Source organism: Nerophis ophidion, linkage group LG05 (assembly GCF_033978795.1).
Source record: "Nerophis ophidion isolate RoL-2023_Sa linkage group LG05, RoL_Noph_v1.0, whole genome shotgun sequence".
In the NCBI taxonomy this organism is placed as follows: domain Eukaryota; kingdom Metazoa; phylum Chordata; class Actinopteri; order Syngnathiformes; family Syngnathidae; genus Nerophis; species Nerophis ophidion.
In genome coordinates this window covers 3123677-3144813 of record NC_084615.1, presented here as the reverse complement: position 1 = coordinate 3144813, position 21137 = coordinate 3123677, and the positions used below count along the sequence as shown (strand labels likewise).

General features: G+C 41.6%; 2 protein-coding genes across 5 annotated transcripts in view; one reads left to right on the top strand and one right to left on the bottom strand.

Moving 5' to 3' along the window:
* Window positions 1-9590: 9590 nt before the first annotated feature.
* Window positions 9591-11020, top strand: LOC133552516 (endonuclease domain-containing 1 protein-like). Its single transcript, XM_061899733.1, has 2 exons — window positions 9591-9971; window positions 10331-11020. Exons 1-2 carry the CDS (start codon window positions 9636-9638, stop codon window positions 10949-10951), a joined length of 957 nt encoding a protein of 318 aa, XP_061755717.1. The 5' UTR covers window positions 9591-9635; the 3' UTR covers window positions 10952-11020.
* Window positions 11021-11206: 186 nt separating this feature from the next.
* Window positions 11207-21137, bottom strand: part of si:dkeyp-121d2.7 (zinc finger and SCAN domain-containing protein 22) — an 11679-nt gene continuing 1748 nt past the window's right edge. Inside the window, exons 4-7 of one of the 4 annotated variants that reach the window (XM_061899729.1) lie at window positions 12882-12974; window positions 12641-12752; window positions 11542-12578; window positions 11207-11456 (exon numbers count right to left, since the gene is read on the bottom strand). In XM_061899729.1, the coding sequence (XP_061755713.1) occupies window positions 11590-12578; window positions 12641-12752; window positions 12882-12974 (1194 nt within the window). In that variant the 3' untranslated portion in view covers window positions 11207-11456; window positions 11542-11589. Of the gene's footprint in view, window positions 12579-12640; window positions 12753-12881; window positions 12975-21137 lie in introns of all 4 variants that reach the window. The other 3 variants (XM_061899728.1, XM_061899730.1, XM_061899731.1) reach the window with 3 other exon arrangements.

The following is a 21137-nucleotide window of genomic DNA, read 5'->3' as shown; positions in this document are numbered from 1 at the left end:
AGGAAGCAATCCGAGGACGAAGGAGACCTGGTCAAGAGTGAGACGCACAGCTCACTTTGCAGGTGACGGAGAGTTTGTACTTCAGAGAAGAAAGTTCCCGCCAGGATCCCTGGGTCCACTGGTCTTTTAAGCAGCTGACGTCATCAGTCACAGGTGTGGACTGCGGCCAGCTGCGGCGGAGAGTGGGCGTGGTCCGCTTGATGAGCGCGGGGGCGTGTCCAGGTGCGCCGCAGCGGAGGAAGAAGCAGACCGCATGTGACACAACAGAAATATGGGGAACGCTACATTTGTTAACTGTTGGAAAAAAGATCAAATAGAATAATACATAATGTTGGATATAGAGAACATACAAACCCTTTATTTATTGAGTCAAAAATATTACAGCTTGATGATTTGATCAAATTGCAAACAGCTAAAATGATGTACAAAGCAAATTATAAGCTGCTACCAAAGAATGTACAACAATTCTTCTCAACTAAAGAGGAGAAATATAACCTTAGAGGAAAATCTAACTTAAAACATTTGCATGCACGTACAACACTTAAAACCTTTAGCATATCAGTATGTGGAATTAAATGATGGAATGGATGAAGTAAAGAAGTTAAAGATTGTCCTGATATGATCCACTTTAAGAGGATGTTTAAATGAATAGTGCTTACAAAGTACAAAGAAGAATTAGGAGAAACACTTTCAAACTTATTGAAAATAATATATTCTTCATCTCAGTATGATGGTGATGACTGAATTCATGAATGACATTACAGAACTGTTGTATTACTTATTCAAGGATGTCACTTTGATATTTTGCTGTAAGGAGAGTCAGCAGATGATCTATTTGTGGGCGCTCTGACCTGGGAAAGGCCGAGGATTAAATAAACTTTGCTTCTTCCTACTCCTTTTCGGACATGATGTGATATGAAACTGTGTGATGGATTGTGTTGTAAATGTGCTCATGTTCCAAATAAACTATAAAAATGAAAAGAAAAGACATTCTAAATGCAGATTTCTCCACATAGAAGTAATCATCAACTTAAAGTGCCCTCTTTGGGGATTGTAATAGAGATCCATCTGGATTCATCAACTTACTTATAAACATTCCTTCACAAAAAAATTAAATCTTTAACATCAATATTTATGGAACATGTCCACAAAAAACTGCGGGCGGTGTTGATGAAGGTGGACCCCGACTTAAACAAGTTCAACAACTTATTGGGGTGTTAGCATTTAGTGCTCAATAGTACGGAATATGTACTGTACTGTGCAATCTACTAATAATATGTACTGTACTGTGCAATCTACTAATAATATGTACTGTACTGTGCAATCTACTAATAATATGTACTGTACTGTGCAATCTACTAATAATATGTACTGTACTGTGCAATCTACTAATAAAAGTCTCAATCAATCAAAAAAAAGCACTTTATATATAGAAAGGTTTTGTTAAGAAACCATTCTGAGCCTTAACTTATTTAGTTTTTATTTTATATATGTTGACCACATTAACCCTGGCAATGGACCCTGTGTGTATATGTATGTTATGTGTGTATATGTATGTTATGTGTGTATATGTATGTTATGTGTGTATATGTGTGTATATGTATGTTATGTGTGTATATGTATGTTATGTGTGTATATGTATGTTATGTGTGTATATGTATGTTATGTGTGTATATGTGTGTATATGTATGTTATGTGTGTATATGTATGTTATGTGTGTATATGTATGTTATGTGTGTATATGTGTGTATATGTATGTTATGTGTGTATATGTATGGTATGTGTGTATATGTGTGTATATGTATGTTATGTGTGTATATGTATGTTATGTGTGTATATGTATGTTATGTGTGTATATGTGTATATGTGTATATGTATGTTATGTGTGTATATGTGTGTATATGTATGTTGTGTGTATATGTATGTTATGTGAGTATATGTATGTTATGTGTGTATATGTGTGTTATGTGTGTATATGTGTGTATATGTATGTTATGTGTGTATATGTGTGTTATTTGTGTATATGTATGTTATGTGTGTATATGTATGTTATGTGTGTATGTGTATATGTATGTTATGTGTGTATATGTATGTTATGTGTGTATATGTGTGTTTATGTGTGTATATGTATGTTATGTGTGTATATGTGTGTATATGTATGTTATGTGTGTATATGTGTGTATATGTATGTTATGTGTGTATATGTGTGTATATGTATGTTATGTGTGTATATGTATGTTATGTGTGTATATGTATGTTATGTGTGTTTATGTATGTTATGTGTGCATATGTGTGTATATGTATGTTATGTGTGTATATGTATGTTATGTGTGTATATGTGTGTATATGTATGTTATGTGTGTATATGTATGTTATGTGTGTATATGTGTGTTATGTGAGTATATGTATGTTATGTATGTTATGTGTGTATATGTGTGTTATGTGTGTATATGTATGTTATGTGTGTATATGTATGTTATGTGTGTATGTGTATATGTATGTTATGTGTGTATATGTATGTTATGTGTGTTTATGTGTGTATATGTGTGTATATGTATGTTATGTGTGTATATGTATGTTATGTGTGTATATGTGTGTATATGTATGTTATGTGTGTATATGTGTGTATATGTATGTTATGTGTGTATATGTGTGTATATGTATGTTATGTGTGTATATGTATGTTATGTGTGTATATGTATGTTATGTGTGTTTATGTATGTTATGTGTGTATATGTATGTTGTGTGTATATGTATGTTATGTGAGTATATGTATGTTATGTGTGTATATGTGTGTTATGTGTGTATATGTGTGTATATGTATGTTATGTGTGTATATGTGTGTTATGTGTGTATATGTATGTTATGTGTGTATATGTATGTTATGTGTGTATGTGTATATGTATGTTATGTGTGTATATGTATGTTATGTGTGTTTATGTGTGTATATGTGTGTATATGTATGTTATGTGTGTATATGTATGTTATGTGTGTATATGTGTGTTATGTGTGTATATGTGTGTATATGTATGTTATGTGTGTATATGTGTGTTATGTGTGTATATGTATGTTATGTGTGTATATGTATGTTATGTGTGTATGTGTATATGTATGTTATGTGTGTATATGTATGTTATGTGTGTATATGTGTGTTTATGTGTGTATATGTATGTTATGTGTGTATATGTGTGTATATGTATGTTATGTGTGTATATGTGTGTATATGTATGTTATGTGTGTATATGTATGTTATGTGTGTATATGTGTGTATATGTATGTTATGTGTGTATATGTATGTTATGTGTGTATATGTATGTTATGTGTGTTTATGTATGTTATGTGTGCATATGTGTGTATATGTATGTTATGTGTGTATATGTATGTTATGTGTGTATATGTATGTTATGTGTGTATATGTATGTTATGTGTGTATATGTGTGTATATGTATGTTATGTGTGTATATGTATGTTATGTGTGTATATGTATGTTATGTGTGTATATGTGTGTTTATGTGTGTATATGTGTGTATATGTATGTTATGTGTGTATATGTGTGTATATGTATGTTATGTGTGTATATGTGTGTATATGTATGTTATGTGTGTATATGTGTGTATATGTATGTTATGTGTGTATATGTGTGTATATGTATGTTATGTGTGTATATGTATGTTATGTGTGTATATGTATGTTATGTGTGTTTATGTATGTTATGTGTGCATATGTGTGTATATGTATGTTATGTGTGTATATGTATGTTATGTGTGTATATGTGTGTATATGTATGTTATGTGTGTATATGTATGTTATGTGTGTATATGTGTGTATATGTATGTTATGTGTGTATATGTGTGTATATGTATGTTATGTGTGTATATGTGTGTATATGTATGTTATGTGTGTATATGTGTGTATATGTATGTTATGTGTGTATATGTGTGTATATGTATGTTATGTGTGTATATGTGTGTATATGTATGTTATGTGTGTATATGTATGTTATGTGTGTATATGTGTGTTTATGTATGTTATGTGTGTATATGTGTGTATATGTATGTTATGTGTGTATATGTGTGTATATGTATGTTATGTGTGTATATGTATGTTATGTGTGTATATGTGTGTGTATGTATGTTATGCCATTCTTTACAAATTTGGTAAATAAATAACCAAAACATTTATGTGTTGTTGTTTTCTTACTGTACCGAAAATGAACTGAACCTTCACCTCTAAACCGAGGTACGTACCGAACCGAAATTTTTGTGTACCGTTACACCCCTAATATATAAATACACACACACACACACACACACAGTGGGGCCAAAAAGTATTTAGTCAGCCAGCGATTGTGCAAGTTCTCCCACTTCAAATGATGACAGAGGTCTGTCATTTTCATCATAGGTACACTTCAACTGGGAGAGACAGAATGTGGAAAAAAAATCCAGGAATTATCATTGTAGGAATTTTAAATAATTTATTTGTAAATTATGGTGGAAAATAAGTATTTGGTCAACCATTCGAAGCTCTCACTGATGGAAGGAGGTTTTGGCTCAAAATCTCAGGATACATGGCCCCATTCATTCTTTCCTTAACACGGATCAATCGTCCTGTCCCCTTAGCAGAAAAACAGCCCCAAAGCATGATGTTTCCACCCCCATGCTTCACAGTAGGTATGGTGTTCTTGGGATGCAACTCAGTATTCTTTTTCCGCCAAACACGACCAGTTGAGTTTATACCAAAATGGATACATGGATGATACAGCAGAGGATTGGGAGGATGTCATGTGGTCAGATGAAACCAAAAAAGAACACCATACCTACTGTGAAACATGGGGGTGGAAACATCATGCTTTGGGGCTGTTTTTCTGCTAAGGGGACAGGACGATTGATCCGTGTTAAGGAAAGAATGAATGGGGCCATGTATCGTGAGATTTTGGTTGTATTGATATGAATATTGATATTGGAAGCACGGCGGTAGATGGGTTAGTGCGTCTGCCTCACAATACGAAGGTCCAGGGTTCGATCTTGCGCCCGGAGTTTGGATGTCCTCCCCATGACTGCTTGGGTTCTACTCCGGCTTCCTCCCACCTCCAAAGACATGCACCTGGGGATAGGCCCCTCCCACCTCCAAAGACATGCACCTGGGGATAGGCCCCTCCCACCTCCAAAGACATGCACCTGGGGATAGGCCCCTCCCACCTCCAAAGACATGCACCTGGGGATAGGCCCCTCCCACCTCCAAAGACATGCACCTGGGGATAGGTTGATTGGCAACACTAAATGGTCCCTAGTGTGTGAATGTTGTCTGTCTATCTGTGTTGGCCCTGCGATGAGGTGGCGACTTGTCCAGAGTGTACACTGCCTTCCGCCCGATTGTAGCTGAGATAGGCTCCTACATTGAAACAGTGTAGATCTTACTTGGTAGGATATGTACAGCGAGCAGAGAACATAGTGAGTCCAGATAGCATAAGAACAAGTATATACATTAGAAATACATTTGATTATTCACATTAGGTTATTTACAATCCTGGGAGATGGGATGTGAATGGAGGAGGATTAAAGGGTTGAAGTTGCCTGGAGGTGTTGTGGTGCATCATGTACAGTAGATGGCAGTAATGTCCTGTTTAAGAGTGTCACATGCTGTTTACGGCAGACGAACTGCCTTACGGTAGAGTGTTAGACGTTAGTGATTTAGGGCTATATAAGTAAACATTGATTGATTGATTGATAAGGTGACTGCTGTTGTTGTGTGTTGTTACTGCGCTGGGAGGACGTTAATGAAACTGCCTAACAATAAACCCACATAAGAAACCAAGAACTGACCCTCGATCATTCTACAGTTATAACGTCATTGGGCAGACACGCTCTCAGACATGTCACTCAGGTCTTCATGGAGCTAGGGGGGCGTGGCCTCCAGCTGCACCTGAATTTCGGGAGAAAATTTGTCCCGGGAGGTTTTCGGAAGAGGCGCTGAATTTCGGGAGTCTCCCGAAAAATCCGGGAGGGTTGGCAAGTATGGCATAAACTTACAACAAATTACACACTTCCAAACCAGCCTGACTTCTGCTGTTGCCGTAACACGCCGATAGGGAGAAGTTTTAATTTATGTTTTGACTTCCGCCGAACCCCTGACCCCAACTTACCAAACCCTTAGGGTTCAATCGAACGCAGGATAAGAACCACTACACCTGAGCAATGCCCAGCCCAATCAGCCGGTTCCCCGTGACCACGGTTCCAAATAGGTAGATGTCTTCCACGTCCTCGATGGAAAGGACTGAGAGGCACATGGTTCTCCATTTATCCCAGGAATCTCTCACAGCAATGGTTCCATCAGGGCAGCCAGGCTCCCCAGAACCTCTTTTCCTCGTCAAACAGATTCTGTCAATTGAGTCAAGAGTCCAGCTGATCATCTCCATGTCTGATGTTTAGATTTGGAAGACAGTGCAAACTTTTCTGAAAACAAAACATCATCTCGGGCTCCATAGCTGGCTATCTTTATCTTTAAACAAAACACTGTAGTTCATATAGTCACAGAATAGTTTCATTATCAAACCCATCTGCAAAGAACCAAAAGGTCAAATAGAGTGTTAATCAGGAGAGGGAAAAACAAAAGCTCTTACAAAAGCTCTTATGCGAAGCAAGACTATTAACGCAGAATGACTGACAGTTAGTGGCGGGGACATCTTACTTAGTAGCTTTTTCTTTCAAACTGGCACTCATCTCGGTTCTTCCCAGGTTATGTAATCACCAGGAAATGCCGAGTGTTTCCTGATATTATCAAAAAATCATTTGCCTGTCTGGTGCATTACAACCAAAACCACAATGTGTTTATCTAAAATTACTACACACGTTCACCATACCAGAACTGTAATGCCCAAATTACGACAAAGAATGACAAAAAATCCAACTTTGTTCTTTATTCAATGAAAAAGTTGCAACATGACAGCAGCTGAAGACTGAAACCTGTGACTTTACTTCAGCTGACGCTAGCACATTTTCCTTATTTCACACGCTGCTCCTTCCACATATCTGTTTGTCCATCCTGTAAATGAGTCTGAAAAGGATTTCCCACCCTTACATGACATAAGAACAGAAAACAAAAGCCAATGTGTAGGTTTTCCCCCAAAATAGGAAGTTTCGATAGACTGAATGTAATATGAAGAGTCACAGAAGAGAAAAGGAAACATCAATCAATCAATAAATCAATCAATCAATGTTTATTTATATAGCCCTAAATCACAAATGTATCAAACCATTACGACTACGACATCCTCGGAAGAACCCACATAAGGGCAGGGAGAATTCACATCCAGTGGGACGCCAGTGACAATGCTGACTATGAGAAACCTTGGAGAGGACCTCAGATGTGGGCAACCCCCCCCTCTAGGGAACCGAAAGCAATGGATGTCGAGCGGGTCTAACATGATACTGTGAAAGTTCAATCCATAGTGCCTCCAACACAGCCGCGAGAGTTCAGTTCAAAGCGGATCCATAACAGCAGCGAGAGTCCCGTCCACAGGAAACCATCCCAAGCGGAGGCGGATCAGCAGCGTAGAGATGTCCCCAACCGATACACAGGCGAGCGGTCCATCCTGGGTCCTGACGAGCGGTCCATCCTGGGTCTCGACTCTGGACAGCCAGTACTTCATCCATGGTCATCGGACCGGACCCCCTCCACAAGGGAGGGGGGGACATAGGAGAAAAAGAAGAGAAGCGGCAGATCAACTGTGTCAACATGACACAGTACGTAGAAAGATAAGGGACAAAGGGACCGTATCCTGCGTTTATGTTGGGAATAATAATCAATTAGTCGAATAAGACTGTAGTCAATGTGGAACTGATCCCGCGTCTTGAAACAAATGTTGAAGAATGAGGTACAGCACATGGCTGCTCTAAGTCCAGTTTGCTGTCAATAAAAAAGAATAAGTCAAGTCCAGCTATGTACATCCCTAGATTGACATCAATCAATCAATCAATCAATGTTTACTTACATAGAACCAAATCACAAGTGTTTCAAAGGGCTGCACAAGCCACAACGACATCCTCGGTTCAGATCCCATATAAGGGCAAGGAAAAACTCACAACCCAGTGGATTGTAATTATCCTTAATTTCCCCCGTTGTCTGCCAAGGAAATGGAGTGAATTTCCCATGGCTATTCAGGTTTAGTTTTTGTCATGTTTTGTGGAAAAGATTAGAGGATTTTAGGCAGCATGATTTTTGGCGCCACCAGCCATCCATCACCCCGAAGGAGAATCAAGCGGAGGTGAAGGCGTGGGGTGGGTGTGGGGATGTGTGTGTGTATATGCCCATTGTCTTGGATGTGTTGATGTAGTGTCCATAGACCTGGGGCCATTCTGCATCCAAGCAAAAGTTCGACTCCAGGTTTCGTTGAGGAGGGAGGGAGGTCAAAAGTGTCCATCATTGAGGAGTCCTCGGGGGGATGCTTTCAGAACAGCCTGCTCCTGTTGTTGCATCAAGGCCATTCGAGGGAGTCAAATCGTGGATTAGGATTTTGTTTTCCCGCGAACAGACATTACAATAGCTTGTCTGTTCTATTCCATGCCGGCCCTTATATTCATTGTTTCCCTTTCAAACGTCCTTGATTGGCCCAGCCAGAGCCCAGACTTGAATCCAATTGAATATCTCTGAAAAGATCTGAAAATGGCTGTGCATTGATGCTTTCCATCCAATCTGATGGAGCTTGAGAGGTGCTGCAAAGAGGAAAGGGCCAAACTGCCCAAAGATAGTTGTGTCAAGCTTATGGCATCTTATTCAAAAACACTTTAAATTGCTGTTAAAGGTGCATCAACAAAGTATTGAGCAAAGGCTGTGAATTTTTACAGTGTGTACAGTATTTCATTGTTTTTTTATTTTTCAACATATTTACACACACAAATTAATTTATTCCATTTTGGAATAAGGCTGTAACATAAAATGTGAAAAAAGTGACGTGTAGTGCGTACTTTTCAGATTATTTGTATTCTAGCACTTGTAGCCAAGGCTAATTTGCAATGGTCGTCCTAAGAAGAGAGAATTAAAAACAACACTTACTCATAAGAATAAAGCAGTTAAACTACACTTAAGAGGGGCATAAAATATATCTGAGTGAATATTTAATGGTCACGTGACTAACTTCCTTTGAAACAAAATTTTGGTTTTGTATCCAGAGTGACCCCGGTCTGAGTTCAGGTTAGAACCACGGACAGAAAAGGCTCGCTGTCCAAAATATGTTTTTTCTCAAGAGCACTTTAACATTTCCACTGTGTGACGGCACTACAAGCTTGCTGAGAGCAGAAGGGTGTGGCTTGTAGTAGTTGTCATTTTAAAACAACCTCATACAATATTTAAGACTGAAAACATGTCATGTCTGCAGAACCAAGCGATGGTGTGTTGAAATAGGTTTCCTTTTGACCATCTGCAGTGTTCGCTTGTAAACATTCTCAACCATTTGACTGTTGTGGTTGTCCCCTGTGACCAGGATGTTATACAAAAAGTGATGACAATATGAGATGAATATTGGGGATATTCTATAGTTTCCCAGAAGACCTGCTGACTACTGGTCAAGAGGGGAAGTCTGCAAACCATAGTAGGCAGGATTAAAACTGCCACGCATAGTTTCTGCTATCAACATATAAATGGAAAACCCAGCGGCCCTCAAGTGTTTTTCTCCAGCAAACTTCAAGATGCATTCCTCCATAGGAGTTATTTTTCTTCTCCTTCGCTGCTTTGATGGTCTGGTCCTCGGAGAGCTGCACCAGGACTTTTCCCAGTGCCTCGATTTCTTCTATAAAGGAACACCGCCGCAGGGTATCAACTCAGTGGGATACCAACCGATATGTCAGCGCTTTAACAACCAGTACCGCTTTGCCAGCATGTACCACCGTCAGAGTCGTGCACCTTTGTATTCTGCGTACGTTATCAGCTCGGCAAATGGGAAACGGCCAAAATCCACATGGAAGTACGAACCGCAGGTAAGGTAAAATCGAATTTTCCCGTAGTAAGCTACGCAAAATCACATTGTATATCTTGTCGGACAGTGTTGATCTATTTTTAATTCATTTAAGATACAGAGAGAAGTGTTTAATAAGTCAACACTGTTTATGTCAAAGTCGACCAAATCATCAAGTTCTAGGCCATGTTGGGCAAATTGTTTAGAAAAACAGTATTTAGTTATACGTGTAAGTCTCAATTTATTTTTCCAGAATCATACTTAAATTACTCACTTATGAATGTGGTTAGTTACTCTCTCTAGATCTAGCGTACTGACTGAATTGGTGAATTGTTGTTTTTTTTACACATTACCAAAATAACATAACCCTTTCTGTTTCAGTTGGCATTCTCCCAGGCAAGCCCTGAAATGAAAGCATTCAATGCCACAGTGGATCAGAATGTGATAGAGAGTCAAGCAGTGCCTCAGGATTACAGTCATTCCAACTACACCAAAGGCCATCTGACTCCCAGCATGCACCACAACACCCAAGACGACCGTGCGGCCACATTCACCCTGACCAACGTTGTTCCTCAGCGGGCGGGTTCCAACTCTGGTCCCTGGAGTTCCCTGGAGAAGGAAGTGATGAGAAAGTTCAAGACGTTCTGCGAGGGTCCGATGTACGTGATCACAGGGGCCATGCCTTATGCAGACGGGGCCCGCTGGATCAATAACAGGGTGTCGGTTCCCGAGTACATGTGGTCCGCCTACTGCTGCCCCTCCTATGCGGCCGAGCTTCCCCGGGATGTGAGGCCGACCTTCCCCGCGTACGCAGCTGTGGGCAGGAATGATCGTGACAGCGGAGAGGAGTTTGTGGCAGTTAACCCCAAAGCCAGGGCCTCAGTGCGGCGATACGACGTGAGGAAGATGCCTCTGGAAACCCTGGAGGGGATTCTGGCACAAAGGCTGGCCATGCCCATTAGCTTGTTTGATGGCCAGTGTCAGTCACTGCCACAACTCTAATCAAGTCTGTTATCTTTAATCACTTCATTTCATCAAGTCATTTGATTAAATAAAGTCATTTTGTCTGTATCAATCTTGTCATTTTATGTGTCAATATGTTCTTGGTCTGACGATAAATCGAGATTGCAAAGGACCAAATTGTCGTTTTTTCATCAAAAGCATATAATGTCATTAGATGTTCACTAAAAGTAGTCGTAGCGCCCCCTTGTGTCTTGTGCTAAAAGGACTAGATTAACAAGTGACAAATGCTCTTAATGAACTGAAATGTTTATTTCTTGATGCTGACCAAAGACAAATATACAATTGCTGTCATTGGGGAGAAAAACCATTCTTTCATTTTTCAAGAGTGATTAGTATTAATACAAACATACAAATGTACAATTTGTCTTTATAAATAATTACAGGCTGAATACAAAGAATAGCTCCAGTCAAAATGGCAGACGAGTTGACTCCATGTAGTTTATAGTTCCTTTCAGTCTGTTCATGATGATCCTGTCAGGTCTTTCTTACAGGATTCAAACCACCGAGACAAATGGCAGACATGTTAGTCGCCTAAATTCTACCACACTCATTTAAAAAGCTGCTCCTACCTCTGCAGTTGTGAGATATTTGAAGTGTGTAAAAACCCTGGTGACTTTTCAGCTGCTCCACATGGCGGAAGTTGAGCCCACAGGCGAGGGCTTCTCCCCGTTGTGTATCAGCTGGTGTCTCTTCAAGTACTCCACTCGACTGAAACGCTTGCCGCAGGCCTGGCAGCCGTAAGGACGTTCGCCCGTGTGGATCCTCTGGTGCCTTTCCAGGTTCCCCAGGCGACTGAAGCTGCGCCCGCACAACGGGCACTGGTGCGGCCTCTCGCCCGTGTGCACCAGGTGATGGCGTTCCAACGAGCGCGAATGCGTAAAACGTTTCCCGCAAATCTCGCAGCAGTGGGGCCGCTCGGCCGCGCAGGCGCACTCGTGGTTCTTGAGCGCCCAGGCGTGGCTGAATGTGTTCCCGCAGTGGGCGCAAGGGAAGATACTCTCCTCTCCGCCGCTGCTCTCCAGGTGAGCGCCGCCTAGTGGACAGGGGTGCTCCTCCATCTCAGCCTCTGTGGGGAAGCCACCACCGCACTGAGGACAGAAGTGGAGCAGGTCGCCACCCACATCCTCTTCCCCTGCGCTCTCGCCCACACTTCCTGGAGCAGGTGGATGTGGGAGGTGCGCCGACTTCCCCGGCTCCACTCCCTCCTCCCCGTTTGGAGGCGAGTCCTTCTCTCTCGTCTTCTTGCACCTGCCCGACTTCAGCTCCACCGACCTCAGGCGGTCCTTTGCCCAGCCCGGTCCTATCTGGTCCTCTCGCTGCAGGCTCGGCGGCTGTGGCTCCACCTCTCCCTCCTGCTCCATTCCGTCAAGTCCGATGTACTTGGCAGGCAAGCTAGTCTTGCTGGCCATCACCACCGCAGAAGCAGGACTTACACCCTGCGAGGCCATTGCGGCTCCCTGCTCCCGGCCTATCTCTGCTCTCAGAGCCGACTCCAAGCCCCTCAGTTCTTCCATGGTCATACCGCTCTCTGACGGCTCCTCCGAGCCCCAGCTGTCCTCCTCTTTCTTTGTGGAGCCAAGGCTCAAGGGACGATCACAGAGGTCTCCTAGGACAAATAATTAGACTATTGTTCCTTTCACATTTCTGCACATTTGCTGGGATTTTTACCTTCACTTTGGGCTCTGGAACTATTGCGGGGGTTGTGGTTAGGGCGCTCTATCTTCAGAGCCTCCTTGATTAGCCTGAGAGAGGCTGCTTGATATCCGTCCACTGAAGGAAACTGCTCAAAGAAGCAAAGTGGATCGTTGTCAGCCAGTTTCTATGCAACATGAGAAATACAACACTTGATTTATTGACACATGCAGTACAGTACAGTACAGTACAGTACAGACCAAAGGCTTGGACACACCTTCTCATTCAATGGGTTTTCATGACTATTTACATTGTAGATCAGGGGTCTGCAACCTGCAGCTCTTAGCGCCGCCCTAGTGGCTCCTTGGAGCTTTTCAAAAAGTCATGAAAATAGAAAAAGATGGGGAAAAAAATGTTTTTGTGTGTTAATATGGTTTATGTTGTAGGACAAACCTGACACAAACCTCCCTAATTGTTAGAAATCCCAGTGTTTGTGTCAAACATACTTTTCTGATGAGAGTATTTGTATATATCGGTGTCAGTTGATATCGGAATCAGTAATTAAGAGTTGGACAATATCGGAATATCGAATATTGGCAAAAAAGCCATTATCGGACATCTCTAATATTAACCAAGTATTGGCAACTACTTTTAGTGGCAACTTCATCACAGAGAGCCAACTAGCTTATGCAGCTAGTGCCACACTCAGCCGGTGAGTTGCTGCATGGCCTCTGAGCTGGTGAAAGTTTGAGCTCGATTATAAATCATGCTCTTATGTGTATCGTAAAAAGTTGTGGCCATAAGCCGAGAAGTTTGTCAACTTTTAAATTCAATTTAGACCCAAAGACATGAAAATATGCTGGATTGCACCCTGAGGGAGGATTATGCTGAATTCAACATTTAAACAGGGAACACCAGTGTTGTGCTGACCATGATAAACATCCCGGTGAAAGCAGACATTGTACAGTGAGTGATTGCTTGACTATTTTTCTATTTCTTGTTTAGCGCTGAGCAATAGAATTATGATTCGCACTTTTTAATATTTCAACATTGGAACAATGTCTTGCTCTCTTTAGCGTTAGAATTAGATATGTTTTGCTAGGTGTGTCAATCTCCGTGGGGCAAGAAGAGGAAAAACATCAATTTTCAATTGTTTCAATTGTCTGCAACATCCATCCATCCATCCATCCATCCATCCATTTTCTGCTGCTTATCCGAGGTCGGGTCGCGGGGGCAGCAGCCTAAGCAGGGAAGCCCAGACTTCCCTCTCCCCAGCCACTTAGTCTAGCTCTTCCCAGGGGATCCCGAGGCATTCCCAGACCATCCGGGAGACATAGTCTTCCCAACGTGTCCTGGGTCTTCCCCGTGGCCTCCTACAGGTTGGACGTGCCCTAAACACCTCCCTAGGGAGGCGTTCGGGTGGCATCCTGACCAGATGCCCGAACCACCTCATCTGGCTCCTCTCCATGTGAAGGAGCAGCGGCTTTACTTTGAGTTCCTCCCGGATGGCAGAGCTTCTCACCCTATCTCTAAGGGAGAGACACAAACTCATTTGGGTCGCTTGTACCTGTGATCTTGTCCTTTCGGTCATGACCCAAAGATCATGACCATAGGTGAGGATGGGAACGTAGATCGACCGCTAAATTGAGAGCTTTGCCTTCCGGCTCAGCTCCTTCTTCACCACAATGGATCAGTACAACGTCCGCATTACTGAAGACGCCGCACCGATCCGCCTGTCGATCTCACGATCCACTCTTCCCTCACTCGTGAACAAGACTCCTAGGTACTTGAACTCCTCCACTTGGGGCAGGGTCTCCTCCCCAACCTGGAGATGGCACTCCACCCTTTTACGGGGGGTTAATGGACTCGGACTTGGAGGTGCTGATTCTCATCCCAGTCACTTCACACTCGGCTGCTAACCAATCCAGTGAGAGCTGAAGATCCTGGACAGATGAAGCCATCAGGACCACATCATCTGCAAAAAGCAGAGACCTAATCCTGCAGAAGTTACTAGAAGTTCTGTCCATAAAAGTTCTGAACAGAATGGGTGACAAAGGGCAGCCTTGGTGGAGTCCAACCCTCACTGGAAAGGTGTCTGACTTACTGCCGGCAATGCGGACCAAGTTCTGACACGGATCATACAGGATGTGGACCAAGTTCTGACACTGATCATACAGGAAGTGGACCAAGTTCTGACACGGATCATACAGGAAGTGGACCAAGTTCTGACACTGATCATACAGGAAGTGGACCAAGTTCTGACACGGATCATACAGGAAGTGGACCAAGTTCTGACACGGATCATACAGGATGTGGACCAAGTTCTGACACTGATCATACAGGAAGTGGACCAAGTTCTGACACGGATCATACAGGAAGTGGACCAAGTTCTGACACGGATCATACAGGATGTGGACCAAGTTCTGACACGGATCATACAGGATGTGGACCAAGTTCTGACACTGATCATACAGGAAGTGGACAAAGTTCTGACATGGATCATACAGGAAGTGGACCGCCACAATCAGACAGATTTGTCTGCAACAAAAAAGTCCAATGGATATGCTAATACTACAGTGTGTACTTCTTTGTCCCGGCCTCAGTAGTAACACAAGTGACATGTTGCAGGCCTCCACTTCAACCACGGCAACTGCGGCAAAAGCCCTTTGCCGTCATGCCCTGAACAATCGACCAACATCTGACTTCTTAAAGGTTGAGGGATGTAACAATAAACGGTATTATGATCATTTGCGGCCCTGCGATGAGTGGCGACTTGTCCAGGGTGTACCCCGCCTTCCGCCTGAAGCGGCTGAGATAGGCTCCAGCATCCCACGGGACCCCGAACGGGACAAGTGGTAGTAAATGGATGGATAGATGGATGGATGTATCAGTGTTGAAATACTAACACAATACTAGCTCAAATGTTTTGTCATCTCATTGGATTGAAGGAAGGCTGTGAAGATTGTGTATTCGATGTGAGAGGTCTCACTCTCTATTTTTGTTGGCCAAACTGTTGAACTTAAAGATGATTTATTACATTCCATCTTCATTAGCCAAACTGCCTTGTGTTTTTTTATTTTGATTTGAAAAAGTAAACACCAGGTTTTGTTTTTCTAGCATTACTTGTTTTTTTTCATGTCACAAAGGGATTATTTCAAAAATCACTCATGTGACACAGCATTTGGTTAATTTGTTATTGTGTAGAGATGATTCCTATACAATAATAATAAGATTAGGTTTTATATGGCACTTTTCTATTATTATATACTCAAAGCGATCACAGAGAAGTGGGAAGCCATCATTCATTCACACGATGGTGGTGGTAAGCTACATTCATTCACACAATGGTGGTGGTAAGCTACATTCATTCACTCGATGGTGGTGGTAAGCTACATTCATTCACACGATGGTGGTGGTAAGCTACATTCATTCACACGATGGTGGTGGTAAGCTACATCTGTAGCCACAGCTGCCCTGGGGTAGACTGACGGAAGCGTGGCTGCCAGTTTGCACCTACGGCCCCTCCGACCACCACCTATCATTCATTCACCAGTGTGAGCGGCACCGGGGGCAAAGGGTGAAGTGTCCTGCCCAAGGACACAACGGCAGCGACTTGGATGTCAATAGGTGGGAAGCGAACCTGCAACCCTCAGGTTTCTGGCACGGCCGCTCTACCCACTACGCCATGCCGCTATATGACATATTTCTGCTCAAATTCTTAATGGATGTGTCCCGATACATCATCTACATCAGGTTTGGGCAATTCTTTTGACTCGGGGGCCCCAATTACAGAAAAACACGTATCTGGGGGCTGGTATATCTCTTTTTAACAACACTAATACAAAACCTCACAATAATGTCTGATTGATTGCTAAAAATGTTATGACAGACTGCCTTAAAAAAACATCATGGAATTTTACATTTTTCTATGAAGGATAAAACACTGAATATTGACAAAATATGAACATCACACCCCTTTTCGATCGACATATTTTACAATCAAGTGAAACGCTACAAAAATGCAACAAACAGTGAAGTAGGAACGCAAAGGGTACAAATTAAACCTGCCTACAATCTGATGTATCTGATATATCACTAAGCTTTAGAATTTTGTTGTGAGAATCTCTTTCCGTGTCTGTGGAAACGCTTTCCCGCCCAAACTGCTTGGTGGCTTGTCTGAGCTGCTGTCATGTAGATTAACTGATTAGATGACCATAGTAACTAATTAGATGACCATAGTAACTAATTAGATGACCATAGTAACTAATTAGATGACCATAGTAACTAATTAGATGACTATAGTAACTAATTAGATGACCATAGCAACTAATTAGATGACCATAGCAACTAATTAGATGACCATAGCAACTAATTAGATGACCATAGTAACTAATTAGATGACCATAGTAACTAATTAGATGACCATAGTAACTAATTAGATGACCATAGTAACTAATTAGATGACCATAGTAACTAATTAAATGACCATAATAACTCATTAGATGACCATAGTTACTAATTAGATGACATAGTAACTAATTAGATGACCATAGTAACTAATTGGACAACCATAGCAACTAATTAGACAACCATAGCAACTAATTAGACGACCATAGCAACTAATTAGACGACCATAGCAACTAATTAGATGACCATAGTAACTAATTAGATGAGCATAGTAACTAATTAGATGACCAGAGTAACTAATTAGATGACCATAGTAACTAATTAGATGACCACAGTAACTAATTAGATGACCAGAGTAACTAATTACACAACCATTGCAACTAAATAGACAACCATAGCAACTAATTAGACAACCATAGCAACTAATTAGACGACCATAGCAACTAATTAGATGACCATAGTAACTCATTAGATGACCATAGTAACTAATTAGAAGACCATAGTAACTAATTAGAAGACCATAGTAACTAATTAGATGACCATAGTAACTAATTAGATGACCATAGTAACTAATTAGATGACCATAGTAACTAATTAGATGACCAGAGTAACTAATTAGATGACCAGAGTAACTAATTAGATGACCATAGTAACTAATTAGATGACCAGAGTAACTAATTAGATGACCAGAGTAACTAATTAGACAACCATAGCAACTAAATAGACAACCATAGCAACTAATTATACAACCATAGCAGCTAATTAGACGACCATAGCAACTAATTAGATGACCATAGTAACTAATTAGATGACCATAGCAACTAATTAGATGACCAGAGTAACTAATTAGACAACCATAGCAACTAATTAGACGACCATAGCAACTAATTAGACGACCATAGCAACTAATTAGACAACCATAGCAACTAATAAGACGACCATAGTAACTCATTAGATGACCATAGTAACCAGAGGTGGGTAGTAACGCGCTACATTTACTCCGTTACATCTACTTGAGTAAATTTTGGGATAAATTGTACTTCTAAGAGTAGTTTTTATGCAACATACTTTTACTTTTACTTGAGTATATTTATAGAGAAGAAACACTACTTTTACTCCGCTCCATTTATCTACATTCAGCTCGTTACTCGCTACTTTTTTTTTATCGATCTATTAATGTTTGTTTTTGGTTTTTCAAAGTAGGAACTACGCATGCCTGCGTTTCACCAATCACATGCAGGCACTGGTGACCTTGGACCAATCAAACAGAGCCAGGCGGTCACATGACCCGACTTAAACAAGTTGAAAAACTTATTGGGGTGTTACTATTTAGTGGTCAATTGTACAGAATATGTACTGTACTGTGCAATCTACTAATACAATTGTACAGAATATGTACTGTACTGTGCAATCTACTAATACAATTGTAGGGAATATGTACTGTACTGTGCAATCTACTAATACAATTGTACAGAATAAGTATTGTACTGTACAATCTACTAATAAAAGTATCAATCAATCAATCAAAAGTGTAAAGGAAAAAAGACACTTTTTATTTCAACCGTACTTCCCATCAAAAGCCTAAAGGCTGATCGCACAGTTCCTGTCTTCACAATAAAAGCGCCGCTCCATCGCGCCTGCGCTAACAAAATAAGAGTCTCTGAAAGCCAGCGCAAACAAGCTAGCAAGATACGGAGTTTGCCGCCAATGTATTTCTTGTAAAGTGTATAAAAACCAATATGGAAGCTGGACAAATAAGATGCCAAAAACCAACGACCTTCATGTGGTATTAGACAGAAAGGAGGAACTTTTTTTCTCCTCCATTTGAAAAAGTGGACATTATCAGCACTATACTGTCTGATTCCAATCAATGCAAGTCATCAGAATCAGGTAATACACCAACTTATATTCTTCTCTTCATGAAAGATAGGAATCTATATGTTAAACATGCATGTATATTCATTAAAACACCTTTAACATGTCAACAAAAACGGCAAAATAAATAAATATAAATTATATACATACATATATATATATATATATATATATATATATATATATATATATATATATATATATATATATATATATCCATCCATTTCCTACCGCTTATTCCCTTTTGAGGTCGCGGGGGGCGCTGGCACCTATCTCAGCCACAATCGGGCGGGAGGCGGGATACACCCTGGACATATTAATATATATGATGTGTGTGTATTAGAGATGCATGGTTTGCGGTCTCATGCGCGGTGTATCCGCAGGTCAGGCGGGTGACATGACGAAAAAATAGATTTTAATTAGATTCGGGCGGGTGGCGGTTGAACCATCCGGAAATATTTAATATACATGGTTCTGGGATCGGTATCCTTTGCCATTCAAAGAGCCATTTAAGACCCGTGTCACAAAGCGAAGAAGACAATAGGAGATGATAATATTCTCTAGAATGACTGCCGGCAGTCACCCAGATAATAAATATTAGGGCGTGCTATGAAGTCATTGGCTTAGTCACCTTCTACAACATGTACTATCTGCTTGTCAGTCCAGCAACATGTTGTGTGTGGTTTCCACGGCAACACGCACACGACTGCAAGGCATACTGGGTGACACAGAGTACACTAATGGTTGTGATATAAACCATTTTAACACTCTTAGTAATATGTGCCACGCTGTGAAGCCACACCAAACAAGATTGACAAACACATTTCGGGAGGACATCCTCCCAGTAACACAACATAAACGCAACACAACAATACCCAGAATCCTTTGTATCCATGACATTTCCTGACTATTTTATACACCCCGCTAGCAGCAAACACGCACACGACTGCAAGGCATACTGGGTGACACAGAGTACACTAATGGTTGTGATATAAACCATTTTAACACTCTTAGTAATATGTGCCACACTGTGAAGCCACACCAAACAAGATTGACAAACACATTTCGGGAGGACATCCTCCCAGTAACACAACATAAACGCAACACAACAATACCCAGAATCCTTTGTATCCATGACATTGCCTGACTATTTTATACACCCCGCTAGCAGCAAACACGCACACGACTGCAAGGCATACTGGGTGACACAGAGTACACTAATGGTTGTGATATAAACCATTTCAACACTCTTGAACAACACCCTCCCACCTCCAAAGACATGCACCTGGGGATAGGCCCCTCCCACCTCCAAAGACATGCACCTGGGGATAGGCCCCTCCCACCTCCAAAGACATGCACCTGGGGATAGGTTGATTGGCAACACTAAATGGTCCCTAGTGTGTGAATGTTGTCTGTCTATCTGTGTTGGCCCTGTGATGAGGTGGCGACTTGTCCAGGGTGTACCCCGCCATCTGCTGATTGTAGCTGAGATAGGCACCAGCGCCCCCCGCGATGCCAAAGAGAATAAGCGGTAGAAAATGGATGGATGGCTAATGTATGCATGCATGTTTTAGAGTCGTGACCTGGAAAGAAAATATTTGCATTGGTGCCCATGTAACTTGCCTTGGTGCCCATGTAACTTGCATTGGTGCCCATGTAACTTGCATTGGTGCCCATGTAACTTGCATTGGTGCCCATGTAACTTGCCTTGGTGCCCATGTAACTTGCCTTGGTGCCCATGTAACTTGCATTGGCGCCCATGTAACTTGCATTGGTGCCCATGTAACTTGCATTGGTGCCCATGTAACTTGCATTGGTGCCCATGTAACTTGCCTTGGTGCCCATGTAACTTGCCTTGGTGCCCATGTAACTTGCCTTGGTGCCCATGTAACTTGCCTTGGTGCCCATGTAACTTGCCTTGGTGCCCATGTAACTTGCCTTGGTGCCCATGTAACTTGCCTTGGTGCCCATGTAACTTGCATTGGTGCCCATGTAACTTGCCTTGGTGCCCATGTAACTTGCCTTGGTGCCCATGTAACTTGCATTGGTGCCCATGTAACTTGCCTTGGTGCCCATGTAACTTGCCTTGGTGCCCATGTAACTTGCCTTGGTGCCCATGTAACTTGCCTTGGTGCCCATGTAACTTGCCTTGGTGCCCATGTAACTTGCCTTGGTGCCCATGTAACTTGCCTTGGTGCCCATGTAACTTGCATTGGTGCCCATGTAACTTGCCTTGGTGCCCATGTAACTT